Source organism: Oncorhynchus mykiss, chromosome 4 (genome assembly GCF_057628025.1).
Source record: "Oncorhynchus mykiss isolate SJ-2025 chromosome 4, ASM5762802v1, whole genome shotgun sequence".
Lineage (NCBI taxonomy): Eukaryota > Metazoa > Chordata > Actinopteri > Salmoniformes > Salmonidae > Oncorhynchus > Oncorhynchus mykiss.
The window spans coordinates 3,956,396-3,970,824 of record NC_143025.1 but is presented as its reverse complement, the minus strand read 5'-3'; the positions used below and the strand labels follow the sequence as shown (position 1 = coordinate 3,970,824).

Sequence of the window (14,429 nt, the reverse complement as noted above, 5' to 3'; positions counted from 1 at the left end):
CCTAGGGGGGCATATGTGGGAGGGAATGCTGTCACCTCCAGGCAGGTGTGTGTCCCCCTGTGTGCTGAGGGTGTCAGGTTCTTGTCCGGTTCTGGCATTTAGGTCGCCACAGACTAGTACATGTCCCTGTGCCTGGAAATGATTGATTTCCCCCTCCAGGATGGAGAAGCTGTCTTCATTAAAATATGGGGATTCTAGTGGGGGGATATAGGTAGCACATAGGTAGCATATAGGTAGCACACAGGAGGACATTTTTCTCTGTTAGGATAATTTCCTTTTGAATTTCTAGCCAAATGTAGAATGTTCCTGTTTTAATTAATTTAATGGAGTGAGTTAGGTGTGCTCTATACCAAATTAGCATACCCCCCTGAGTCCCTTCCCTGTTTCACACCTGGTAGTTTGGTGGATGGGACTACCAGCTCTCTGTAACCTAGAGGGCAACCAGTGGGTCCGTGTGTTGTTGGTGTCCAATATTGTCCAATGTTGTTGGTCGTGGTTTGGTCTCAGGCCAGTAAGTGTGAGCAGAGCTTGCTGAGCATCTGGTACATGCCATTGGCTTGGGCGAGTGTGAGAGTGGGGGTTGGGACTGTTTGCCCGCTCACTACCTTGGCGTATGTGTGGCTTCCATGTTGAGGCCCTCTTTGCGGGGTGGGGTGCATGGGGTGGGCAGGAGTGGCATAGGTCTGATCTGAGGGGGCCTAAATGGGGTGTGGGAATGGTTGACGTGGGGGGGTGTTGATTGGTTGGGGTGGGGGTGTGGATGTGTCTGGGTGTGCTGTGGTCTGGATGTAATTCCTCTTGGCGTGGGTCCTCTATGTGTAGGTCCAGGGGGGGTCCTGCAGTTCTGGGAGGGTGTCTCGCTTGTCTGGGTGGGGTGTCTATTGATCTGTTGCTCCTGTGTGAAGTGTTGGGGATACGTTTGAGAGCGATGTCCTGGGTGGGCACTGCTGCCTTGTAGACATGGACCTGGTCATATAGGCTGTTCAAGTCCAGGGTGGAGTGGTGGGCCAGGAAAACATTTGGTTTTGAGGCACAGTCACGGGAAATACTTGCATTTACCCGCTGTATTGTGGCAGGGTGGAAGTATTTTCGTGGTAGCAGGGTGGAGATAACCACTTGTGCTTTGGGGAAAGTAGAAGAAGCCTTTTCAATCACTCCCTTCAGTGCTGTGGCCACCCTTTCCTGCTGTGCTCTCAGGTCGTTTGTGCCTGTGTGTATTATTATGTGGCTGGGTGAGCCTAGTTGGTCCTTAGACAGAAGGTCGAGGGCGCGCTGGGTGTTTGGACACCAGAGTTTAGACACACTGTGTTTGGGAAAAATGTTTTTTTCTTCTATATATTTCCCATTTGAGTCCATAAGTAGTACAATCTGTGTCTTGTGTTTGTCCTCAGTGGGTGTGGGGGGGTTGTCAGAAGGGCTATCAGGGTGGCTGACAGGGGGGGTGCTCAGAGGGGGTGAGAGCCTCTGGGCTTGGGGTTCTTCATTTGTCTGTTCTGCTGTGATGTCAACTCTATGATCAGGGTCTGGTGTGGACTGTTCTGCTGTGGTGTCGAGACTTTTGTCGGGTGCTGAGGTGGGCTGTTCTGCTGGCTTCTCTGTGGGGGTGGCCACCTCTCTAGTGGGTTGTTCTCTGTCACACGCCGTCCCTTTCAACCTCTCCTCCGTCCCCCTCACCCTCTCCTCCATCCCCCTCAACCTCTCCTGCACAAGCAGTCTGATCCTCTCCTCGAGTGCTCTGTTCTTCTCCTCTTTCTCCTGTTGTAGTTGTCTCACCACTGTCCAGAGTGCAGATATGTCTCTCTCCACCTCCAGCATTCCAGGTCTGGTTAAGGGGGTCTTGTTGTGCTGGACTGTTGTCTGGGTCTGTGCTGACTGAAGTGTAATTACCTGCTGTTCCAGCTCCACCTGCTTTACCTCCAGCTGGGTGAATTTGTCCTTCATTTTAAATGAGGGAGTGGTAATCTGTGCTGGGAGGTTGACTCTCCGCTGGGGGTTGCTCGTCTGTGGGGTTACGTAATGAAGAGGTCTGGTCTGACCCGCTCGGGGTGGGGGTATCTTTATCAAGGGAGAGCTTCTCCTGCTGGGCTAATTCTTTGATTAGGTGAAAGTCCAGCTGAAACTGTTTGGGGTTACCCTGTACCATTACTGTTCCAGACTTATAGATATTTATATTACCTGACTCAGAGTCCTCGTTATTCTGAGTTTCCACCCCTCGTTAACCCCCCCTTTCTTAACAAAGGGGTAGTGTGCTAATATAGCACTGTGCCATGCCAGGGGATGGTTTGTGTGGAAGATAAGGTTGCTGATGTTCCCATTTTTGTAATAGTCAGCAAAAAGTGTTTCTTGATTTTCCATAAGGAGCTTCTTCTTGTGGTCTTTTCTTGCCTTATCATTCTTTACATGCACAGGGTACTGTATTTTAATTACCTCTGAACAGCGGGAGGGAGCTTCTAAGGCCTCTCCATTTGGTTGGGGTAGACTGTGTGACTCTCCTGCCATTGTTGGGCTAATGGACTTTGACACCTCTCACTTGACACGTCAGTGCTAGTTGAAGCTGTATCAAGCTTGGCAGAATTATGTTAGAATTCAGTCCTTATAAAGTAATGTTGTGTATTTTTCTTCTTGGCTTTTGGAAGTAAAATATAGTTTCAGACTAAACATTACTCACTCAGTTCCAGGTTGGATGGTGTTTCAGGTTTCTGTTGTTTTCCAGAGAATTTGCTGTATAGGGTAATAATCATTGGTTGTAAGTGAACCTTCCAGGTGATTCCGTAATTCCGTACAAAATCAGGTTGTAGGTTTTAAGTTTTGATTTGAAGTAGGGGTTATGTTGTAGAGGGTAGAATCCAGTATGTGTTCCTGACAAAAAATCCAAGTTTTTCTAACTCCTAATCTATCTTTTTTAAAGAAAATGCTGAAAAATGCAGGAGCTCATCTGATCGTGACCTCCTCTCTCTCTCTCTGTCTCTCTCTCTCTCTCTCTCTCTCTCTCTCTCCAGAGTTATCAGTCTCTCTCTCTCTCTCTCTCTCCAGAGTTATCAGTCTCTCTGTCTCTCTCTCCAGAGTTATCAGTCTCTCTCTCTCTCTGTCTCTCTCTCTCTCCAGAGGTATCAGTCTCTCTCTATCTCTCTCTCTCTCGCTCCAGAGTTATCAGTCTCTCTCTCTCGCTCCAGAGTTATCAGTCTCTCTCTCTCTCTCCAGAGTTATCAGTCTCTCTCTCTCTCTCCAGAGTTATCAGTCTCTCTCTCTCTCTCCAGAGTTATCAGTCTCTCTCTCTCTCTCCAGAGTTATCAGTCTCTCTCTCTCTCTCCAGAGTTATCAGTCTCTCTCTCTCTCTCCAGAGTTATCAGTCTCTCTCTCTCTCTCCAGAGTTATCAGTCTCTCTCTCTCTCTCTCTCCAGAGTTATCAGTCTCTCTCTCTCTCTCTCCAGAGTTATCAGTCTCTCTCGCTCTCTCCAGAGTTATCAGTCTCTCTCTCTCTCTCTCTCTCTCTCTCTCTCTCCAGAGTTATCAGTCTCTCTCTCTCTCTCTCTCTCTCTCTCTCTCCAGAGGTATCAGTTTCTCTCTCTCCAGAGTTATCAGTATCTCTCTCTCTCTCTCTCTCCAGAGTTATCAGTCTCTCTCTCTCTCTCTCTCTCTCTCCAGAGTTATCAGTCTCTCTCTCTCTCTCCAAAGTTATCAGTCTCTCTCTCTCTCTCTCTCCAGAGTTATCAGTCGCTCTCTCTCTCTCTCTCCTCTCTCTCCAGAGTTATCAGCCTTTCTCTCTCTTCTCTCTCTCCATAGTTACCAGTCTCACTCTCTCTCTCTCTCTCTCTCTCCAGAGTTATCAGTCTCTCTCTCTCTCTCTCTCTCCAGAGTTATCAGTCTCTCTCTCTCTCCAGAGTTATCAGTCTCTCTCTCTCTCTCTCTCTCTCTCTCTCTCTCTCTCTCTCTCTCTCTCTCCCTCTCTCCCTCTCCCCAGAGGTATCTGTCTCTCTCCAGTATCAGTGTATCTTCAGACTTACCCAGCATCGTTGTCCGTCCTCTTCAGTACTTTGGAGATGTGAGTAAGACTGTGTCTGAACTGAGAGAGAAACTAGAAGACTTCCTTAAAGGAGAATGGACCAAGATCTCCACTACAGGTGTGTTGAAAACAATAAGAACATCACCTTTAGACCATTGAAAGTTCCCTATTAGTAATATACATATGGGATATGGTCTGATGATAACATTCCCTCTCTCTGTCAATGTGTTTGTGTGTCTGTAGTGAATATAGTGGATGTTGTACTGCCTCCAGAGCCCAAGACCAGAGAACAGTTGTTACATTGTGAGTCTCTTTATTGTGAAATAACTAACAGTCTCTTTTTACTGACACTCTACTAGCAATAGTAGATCTAATCAAAGACTGGGTATCTATCTGACTCCTCATATTTCTCTGATTTGATCTCTGCTGTGCTCTAATCAAAGACAGGGTAGATACAGTATCTGACTTAACTTATTGTTCTGACTCCCCTCATTGGTCTCTGCTCTTCTCCCAGATTCCTGTCAGCTCACACTGGACCCAAACACAGCAGGCACACACCTCTCTCTGTCTGAAGGGAACAGAAAGGTGACCTGTACACACCAAGTCCAACCATATCCTGTCCATCCAGACAGATTCACCAACTGGTGTCAGGTTCTGTGTAGAGAGGGTCTGTCTGGACGCTGTTACTGGGAGGTGGAGTGGAGTGGTGATGTTGTTTATACAGCAGTCTCATATAAAGACATCAGCAGAACAGGGACAAATAGTGGATTTGGATACAATAACAAGTCCTGGAGTTTAGATTACGATAGTGATGGTTATTGTTTCAGACACAATAATGTTGAGACTTTAGTATCAGGCCCTCAGTCCTCCAGATTAGGATTGTACCTGGATCACAAGGCAGGTACTCTGTCCTTCTACAGTGTCTCTGACACAATGACCCTCCTCCACAGAGTCCAGACCACATTCACTCAGCCCCTCTATCCTGGGTTTAGTCTCTATTATTATAATAATACTGCTGAGCTGGTTAAACTGTAAACTGATTTGTTATTCATTAAAATTCAATACAATGTTTTAATCTTGTACATTTCCATGAATCATGATGTCTGGTGTTGATGTATATTGGTTGTCATTCAGAACCATTGATATGTTTTCTCAGTTGGTTCTCTGTCTCTATGTAATTCTCCTCAGTATCATTGATCAGCTTGTTGGCTCGGTCCTAATTGATGTGTTCTCTGTCACCTGGAGCTGCATGGAAAATGGTCCAGGAACTAAAGGACAATTCAGGACTAGTCAGCCCACTACAAGCTGTTATCACTTACTTTCTACTAAACTATATGGTCTGGTTTCCCAGACACAGATTAATCCTAGTCCTGGACTAAACAGTATGTTCAATGTAGATGTCCAGGAAACCGGCCCTAAATGTGTCATCTTTCATCCTCCCATACTGCTCAGTCCAGCAACATTAAACCTGTCCAGCAGGTGGTGCTGTTGACCAAACAATAAAACCAGCAGATCTCTTGACTTGCCACTCAGTATATCAGTAACTTTCAGAATAGTACTTTAATATTATTGGAGATTGATGGTCTTTTTAATCCACTATCCAGAGTCAGGAACAGATGAAGTTAGGTCTGCTACTGTTCAGTGATTAAATATGATTTATGGTGATGGGAAATAATAAAAAACACTCAACTTCATCTAGTAATAGTTTTCCTTTGTTATTTATTCCAAGGTGTGTCTTTAACTTGTAAATGTATTGTGTGGAGGTAAGCTAGTGGTGTGGCTGATAGAATAGAATGAGGAGGGGAAGAGTGAAGGGCTGTTCAAGAAACCAGATGAGGAAGAGGAAGATGTTCAGGGGAATTACTGTCTCTGTTCCAAATGGTTCCCTATTCCCTACGTAGTGCACTACGGTGCATCTTACCAGGTCTAAAGTAGTGTTCTACATAGGGAACAGGGTGTAGATTTATTACAATATCATTATCATCAATATCAATATATTAGATCTCCACCCCCCACTTCCTGTCTGTCATCCCCTAGTTCTGTTAAGACTTCCTCTCATTGAATTGGGCCTCATTCTAAATGGTCACTTTGTGTTGATAGTCCATACTGGTCTTTACTATGGTTCTACATACAATACCTGTACTGATAGTCCATACTGGTCTTTACTATGGTTCTATATACAGTATCTGTATTGATAGTCCATACTGGTCTTTATTATGGTTCTACATACAGTACCTGTATTGATAGTCCATACTGGTCTTTACTATGGTACTACATATAGTACTTGTATTGATAGTCCATACTGGTCTTTACTATGGTTCTACATACAGTACCTGTATTGATGAGTTCCTCATCATCTGACTGCACAAAGAAAGCCAGGGACTGCAGTGTGTTCCAGTCTCCAGCAGGGGGCAGTAAAATCCTATGGACCTGAAAGAGACTGCAGTGTGCTCCAGTCTCCAGCAGGGGGCAGTAAAACCCTATGGACCTGAAAGAGACTGCAGTGTGCTCCAGTCTCCAGCAGGGGACAGTAAAACCTTATGGACCTGAAAGGGACTGCAGTGTGCTCCAGTCTCCAGCAGGGGGCAGTAAAACCCTACGGACCTGAAAAGGAAAGTGAGGAGTAAAAATCAAAGGTGAATTTACATTTATGTTTCCACAGAGACCTGAATCATATTCACGAGGCGCCAAACTGAAGAATATGAACTGAAACACGAAGGGACTAACTGAACTAAAATAATTCTGTTGCTAAATGTTTTGCTACAGTGTTCTCTAATCATTACGACCCTGGATTCAAATACTGTTTAATATCTAAAAAATTCTTTGAGCATTTCCTTTAGTCCTCCAGGTGGGCGGGGTTTGTTTGTACTTTTAGGACTTTTGTATTGGCTCCATTACAACAAACTCATTCAACCACTGCTCATTAAGTATTCAATATTATTTTAAATACTATTTGAACACATCTGTTACCACATGCAATACGCCTGCAACGTCTTGTATGATCTCATCAGGTAAAGGTGTGTCAAATGGAAGGGCAAGTCTCACCACTGAGAGGAAAACATCACTGGTCCACCTCTGCATCAGGTCAGCTGTGTTGATCAGTACTGTCCCAGGGATGCTGGGAGCAGAGATGAACTCCCCTGACCTGGTACCACCTATGGAGTTGTCATTTTAATATCAGTTTAACCCCATTACTGCTATAACACATAAACCATGTTAATAGAATGAAATGGATCCAGGTTCCATTTATTCTACAATAGATTTACTGCCTGTGGATCACTTCTCCAAAGTGGTCTGAAATCAAGATGACTGCAGGTCTGAATCCCAAACTAATGGGGGGAAATGGATCCATCTAATAAGATGGTATTTAGAGGTTTGAACCTTTCTATTGGGGTGAACAATCCCCTTAACATACAGTACCAGTCAAAAGTTTGGACACACCTACTCATTCAAGGGTTTTTCTTTATTTTTACTATTTCCTACATTGTAGAATAATAGTGAAGACATCAAAACTATGAAATAACACATATGGAATCATGTAGTAACCAAAAACGTGTTCAACAAATCAAGTGGAGGCCAGGTCATCTGGTGCAGCACTCCATCACTCTCCTTCTTGGTCAAATAGCCCTTACACAGCCTGAAGGGGTGTTGGGTCATTGTCCTGCTGAAAAACAAATGATAGTCCCACTAAGCACAAACCAGATGAGATGGCGTATTGCTGCAGAATGCTGTGGTTGCTATGCTGGTTAAGTGTGCCTTGAATTCTAAATAAATCACTGACAGTGTCACCAGCAAAGCACCATCACACCTCCTCCTCCATGCTTCACGGTGGAAAATACATATGCAGAGATCATCTGTTCACCTACTCTGCTTCTCACAAAGACACGGCGGTTGGAACCAGAAGTCTTAAATCTGGACTCATCAGACGAAAAGACAGATTTCAACCGGTCTAATGTCCATTGCTCGTGTTTCTTGACCCAAGCAAGTCTCTTCTTCTTATTGATGTCCTTTAGTAGTAGTTTCTTTTCAGCAATTGATAGTGTAGGTGTTTTCTGTTAACAGAATGTGTTTCTTGTTAAAAGGCTGAATATCACTAAAGGGAATAAGCAAAGACACTATGTGTATTTCTAGAAATGAGTTTACTTATTGGTATAATTATATAATGAACTATAGTTATCTGTACTTATTGGTATAATTCTATAATGAACTATAGTGATCTGTACTTATTATTTCCTGGAAATAATGTATAGGTGCGCCACCAATATAATTGATCCAAGGAACTAGAGGGGAGGGGAACCCCGCCTAGAGTAAAGAACTTAGATTTGGAAACAATGGTGGAGTAAAGCCGAGGGGATCCGGTTATTAGCATAAAGTGGAGGGACGATGACACTTCTATAAGCATGAAACTGTATAGAAGGAGTGGACTGAGACTGAGTCCGGCAGTTGGTCCATGGCCCAGCTCGGCTTGTTACTTTGTAATAAAGTCTATTTGAATTCACAAGATCTGGTATCTGAGAAATATAATTGAGCGAATATTTCCACGACAAAAATGGCGAGCTGGCCAGGAGTGGCTACAAGGGACCAGCAAATGGTGGAAATCTCTGTGACTGCAGAGAGGTCTTTCTGGACGAATTGAGCAAACAGGTGGCCACCTAGATGAGAGGTAAACTGTTTTTATGTAACTAGGGAAGTCAGTTAAGAACAAATTCTTATTTACATTGACGGCCTACTGGGGAACAGTGGGTTAACTGCCTTGTTCAGGGGCCGAACGACAGATTTTTGCCTTATCAGCTCGGGGATTTGATGTTGCAACCTTTCAAATTATTAGTCCAATGCTCTAACCACTAGACTACCTGCCGCCCCAGTTTTTCCTTATAGTTAAAGTTTGTGTGAGTCGTTTCGAGAGCAATAAAAACACCAAGTAGGTCTCTCCAAATTTATTGAACTAAAAATATCGGGAGCATTTGAATTCAATAAATGCAAAATAATGAAAGAATAAACATGAACAAATGAAAAAGCTTTAAGGGCTGTAACAGAATAAAATAAATAATATTGTGGCCGCTGCAGATTGGGAGTTGTGTGTTTCATCTGTTCTGGATGGTTCAGTTGAGTGGAGTTATTCACCTGCCTTGTTCAGGTGGTTCATCTGACCAGTTGGTTCAGTCTGTTTGAGTTAGGATTGTGTTGACTGATTCAGTTGGGCCAAACTACTCAGACAGGTAAAACCCTGTGGTTACTGCTTGGCTGTGTTGAGGAAGTTAATCAGTAAAGGACAACTCAGACAGGTAAAACCCTGTAAAAGTTCTCTGCTGTTGGTGCTGAAGGGGTCAATTCTCCCGGACCGTCACTTGACTGTGACCTGGTAGGGAGGACGCACCCAGTCCCACACTACTTCTCCCGGATCGTCACTTGACTGTGACCTGGCAGGGAGGACGCACCCAGTCCCACACTACTTCTCCCGGACCGACACTTGACTGTGACCTGGTACAGAGGACGCACCCAGTCCCACACTACTTCTCCCGGACCGTCACTTGACTGTGACCTGGTACGGAGGACGCACCCAGTCCCACACTACTTCTCCCGGACCGTCACTTGACTGTGATCTGGCAGGGAGGACGCACCCAGTCCCACACTACTTCTCCCGGACCGTCACTTGACTGTGACCTGGCAGGGAGGACGCACCCAGTCCCACACTACTTCTCCCGGACCGTCACTTGACTGTGACCTGGCAGGGAGGACGCACCCAGTCCCACACTGAAGGAGGCAAGTGTGAATGGTACATGAATAACCATTGAACTAATATAATATTAGAAGTTTGAACAGTATAAATTAAAAATACATGAACATTACACAATAAAATGGTAATAAATGTCATGACGATATCAGCCATTGACCAGTAAGACCATTAAACATTACATACTGTGCTGCAAGGTAGAAGAATATACAGTACAGAGAAACATACAAGTAATAACATTTGAAGTAAGCAGATACTCAATAAGAGAGAACAATTATAAAAACCTAGAGACAGGGGTAATAACCAATAACCAATAGTGCAATAATCAGAGAAAGAAAAGTAAGGTGGATATCAATAGGAGGGAACAGCGTGGGGTCAAGACATCCAGGACTTAACAGACTGTTAGGAAGGTTTGGCCCTGGACCAGGAGGGAGAAATATAACAACAAGAGAAACAGAGAGGTTTTAATAAAGTGAAGAGCACAATACAACAAAACTAGGGAGCAAAATAAATAGGAATATCGCAGGAAGTTAAAGGAATAAACAGACAAATAAACCCGGAAACAAGAATATCAGTAACGTTAGAACAAATAAGGAAGTTAATAAATGAAAGAGCAGCAATAATAAAAATATAACCTGTCAGTAGACTAATATTAAAGACAATACTAGTAACTAGCAGACCTAACACAGGAAAAGGAATACAACTGAGACTGATGGTAGGAAGACCACAAATACAGGCTGCAAAAATGAGTAAAACAGCAGAATAAATTCTGGGCGCCAGGCGTCCCCTATGTAAGGAAGAACTAATAGAAATGTTTAGAAATGGGAAAACGCAGCAGGAAAATGGGCACTAAATGGTCAGAGGAGGGAACATTTGATGTCTCAGTATGTGAGGAAATGGAAACTCGAATAAAAACACATAAAACAAGTGACACAGGAAAGAAAAGGATCAATAAAAGAGAACACGAGGTGCTAAACATGTTCAATGCAGAAGGATTGTTGGAAAGTATAAAGAAAACTGGAGGAATGTTGAAGAAAGAATGAAAAGTCCGACAGGAAGAAGGTGGAATGGTTGGCAGAACCTCCACCATGCACCAGTGGGTAAAACCTCCACCATGTACCAGTGGGTAAAACCTCCTGGTGTCCAGAGTGGTGGAAATAAAGAGAGAAACAAAGGTGGAAGATGATAAGGAGACTCCCTCTGTGGCCTCTCAGGTAAAAGAAAAGGACCTGGAAAGGACAGGGGAGACTGAGCAATGTGCAGGAAGGAACCCAGAAAAGTTGAACTGTTATGAAAGATTATGTGGAAACAGGAAGACAAGTGTGAATGATTTGGTAACATGGGTTATTAATAATAGTGATATTTAAGGTGCAATACTGGAATAAGACATTAAGTCATCCATATTCTCCACTAATACATCTACAAGCTTTATAGTTTAGTTTCTAATACAAGGTATTAAGTGTTGTGACCAATTAATTATTATCCGGGGAAGTGGGTAGCGCTGCCTTGGAAAATAGTTAATAGAAGGTGTGTATTATTTAAAGAAGGGAAAGGTTTGGGAATAATAACGACCCCGTTTCTCCCTGTAAGATGGAGGATTTTAATAAAGCCATGGAGTCGCTGAAAGAAGCACGAGAGCTTTCTACCAATTCTTCTGGAATATGGGGAATTAATGGATGTACTTAGCTACAAAGAGACTGGGTATGTGAGGACATTGATATAATTAATAGATGAACTCAGCTACAAAGAGACTGGGTATGTGAGGACATTGATATAATTAATAGATGTACTTAGCTACAAAGAGACTGGCTATGTGAGGACATTGATATAATTAATAGATGAACTCAGCTACAAAGAGACTGGGTATGTGAGGACATTGATATAATTAATAGATGAACTCAGCTACAAAGAGACTGGGTATGTGAGGACATTGATATAATTAATAGATGTACTTAGCTACAAAAAGACTGGGTATGTGAAGACATTGATATAATTAATAGATGTACTTAGCTACAAAAAGACTGGGTATGTGAGGACATTGATATAATTAATATATGTACTTAGCTACAAAAAGACTGGGTATGTGAGGACATTGATATAATTAATAGATGTACTTAGCTACAAAGAGACTGGGTATGTGAGGACATTGATATAATTTGTATTTCGGCTTTGATGGCAGGTTTGAAACCTATGATCAAAATGACAATTGTGGGGGCTGTGGATAAAATAGAGCAAAATGTTTGAGAATATAATCCGCTCACTTCACAGACGTAGGAAAGTCAGAAATGTAATGTAAAGACATCACAGCGTAGGGAGACAGAGTCCTGTTTTAGGGGTGGGGCTATTTGGTCATTGGAGAAGGGTAGTGTAAAGACATCACAGCGTAGGGAGACAGAGTCCTGTTTTAGGGGTGGGGCTATTTGGTCATTGGAGAAGGGAGTGTAAAGACATCACAGCGTAGGGAGACAGAGTCCTGTTTTAGGGGTGGGGCTATTTGGTCATTGGAAAGGGGAGTGTAAAGACATCACAGCGTAGGGAGACAGAGTCCTGTTTTAGGGGTGGGGCTATTTGGTCATTGGAGAAGGGAGTGTAAAGACATCACAGCGTAGGGAGACAGAGTCCTGTTTTAGGGGTGGGGCTATTTGGTCATTGGAGAAGGGAGTGTAAAGACATCACAGCGTAGGGAGACAGAGTCCTGTTTTAGGGGTGGGGCTATTTGGTCATTGGAGAAGGGAGTGTAAAGTGGGACTGGAACCTGCTGCATTCTAAGGAAATGCCGCTATACATGCGTTTGCATCTTTTTCAAAAGAGCAACAACAAATCCTTTTGAGAGCAGCAGGAGAGGAAATGTCACATATTGGTGTATTTCCTCGGTTCGATTGATAGTGGTTCATAGAGGTTACAGATTCTATGTCAAGGATGTTGTATGATATCACTTCTTACCCAACGTTTTAGTAGAGGCCAGGGATCACAGGAAAACTTATTTTGGGATGAAGAATGAAGAATCTGGTGAAATGCCAGGGGAAGGGATTCTAAAGGGAAAACATTTAAATTATATGGCCAAACACTCCTTGTTAACTCAGAAAGCCTTTGGTTATTTTTTGATTTCATGAGATGTTGTATGTGGTTTGATTCCGAAATTGATTTAAATTAGATGTGATTTTACTCTGATATAGATTTACATTTGATGTGGTTTTATTCTGAAATAGATTTACGTTTGATGTGGGTTTTACTCTGAAATAGATTTCTAGAATGTAGGAAAGGGGTGGAGGGGTAACGAGGAATTAGCAAAGGGGTTACTAAACCTAAAATGAGGTGGACATGTTTTCAGTTAGTTCCTGAACATTGTGGTGGTTATGGAGAATAGGACTGAATAAAACATACGTGATGAGAGTAAAGACAGTGGATTTACAATTATCATGTTTGGTTTATAATTAATACATTTAATGATGAGAGTAAAGACAGTGGATTTACAATTATGTTTGGTTTATAATTAATACATTTAATGATGAGAGTAAGGACAGTGGATTTACAATTATCATGTTTAGTTTATTCAAATTAGTTTATTTTTGATTTAACATGTTTTTGAATCACGTTATGAATCATGTCCAGTTGGAGACTGGAGCACACTGCAGTCCCTTTCAGGTCCATATGGTTTTACTGCCCCCTGCTGGAGACTGGAGCACACTGCAGTCCCTTTCAGGTCCATATGGTTTTACTGCCCCCTGCTGGAGACTGGAGCACACTGCAGTCCCTTTCAGGTCCATAGGGTTTTACTGCCCCCTGCTGGAGACTGGAGCACACTGCAGTCCCTTTCAGGTCCATAGGGATTTACTGCCCCCTGCTGGAGACTGGAGCACACTGTAGTCCCTTACAGGCCCATAGGGTTTTATTGTCCCCTGCTGGAGACTGGAACACACTGCAGTCCCTTTCAGGTCCATAGGGATTTACTGCCCCTTGCTGTGACGGATCCAACAAATATCCCCAGGTCCCATCTCATCCAACACATCAATGACTCTTATAGGAGGGAGGGAGCATTACTCATGTTAAGCTATGGAATGAACTGGACATTTTATGGTGAATTTTAATACAGATTTACTTTAATACAATAATAATTAATTGAATGTAATTAGTTTGTGTTTTGTAATTATGTTATTGAAACAGAATAAGTCAGTAATGAGGGAATAAATAAGTCCAGTCCAACCATGACCTCTCTCCTCTTTCACATCCCTCTATCATCACTCCATGGGGGAGTACAACTATTACCTCTCTCCTCTTTCACATCCCTCTATCATCACTCCATGGGGGATTCCAACCGTTACCTCTCTCCTCTTTCACATCCCTCTATCATCACTCCATGGGGGAGTACAACCATTACCTCTCTCCTCTTTCACATCCCTCTATCATCACTCCATGGGGGAGTACAACCATTACCTCTCTCCTCTTTCACATCCCTCTATCATCACTCCATGGGGGAGTACAACCATTAGCTCTCTCCTCTTTCACATCTCTCTATCATCACTCCATGGGGGAGTACAACCATTACCTCTCTCCTCTTTCTCATCCCTCTATCATCACTCCATGGGGGAGTACAACCATTACCTCTCTCTCTTTCACATCCCTCTATCATCACTCCATGGGGGAGTACAACCATTACCTCTCTCCTCTTTCACATCCCTCTATCATCACTCC

The 14,429-nt window shown here is 43.2% G+C and overlaps 1 protein-coding gene across 1 annotated transcript; it reads left to right on the top strand.

The window, feature by feature from the left end:
• Positions 1 to 2,803: 2,803 nt before the first annotated feature.
• LOC149983655 (uncharacterized) lies at positions 2,804 to 5,697 on the top strand. The gene is made up of 3 exons (XM_090230856.1): positions 2,804 to 4,121; positions 4,247 to 4,306; positions 4,518 to 5,697. Exons 1-3 carry the CDS (start codon positions 2,912 to 2,914, stop codon positions 5,036 to 5,038), a joined length of 1,791 nt encoding a protein of 596 aa, XP_090086982.1. The 5' UTR covers positions 2,804 to 2,911; the 3' UTR covers positions 5,039 to 5,697.
• Positions 5,698 to 14,429: the final 8,732 nt, after the last annotated feature.

Coding starts and splice junctions, on each gene's coding strand:
- LOC149983655 (XM_090230856.1), top strand. CDS start 2,912: ATGCTGAAAAATGCAGGAGCTCATCTGATCGTGACCTCCTCTCTCTCT. Junction 4,122..4,246: donor GACCAAGATCTCCACTACAG/GTGTGTTGAAAA, acceptor GTGTGTCTGTAG/TGAATATAGTGGATGTTGTA. Junction 4,307..4,517: donor CAGAGAACAGTTGTTACATT/GTGAGTCTCTTT, acceptor CTCTTCTCCCAG/ATTCCTGTCAGCTCACACTG.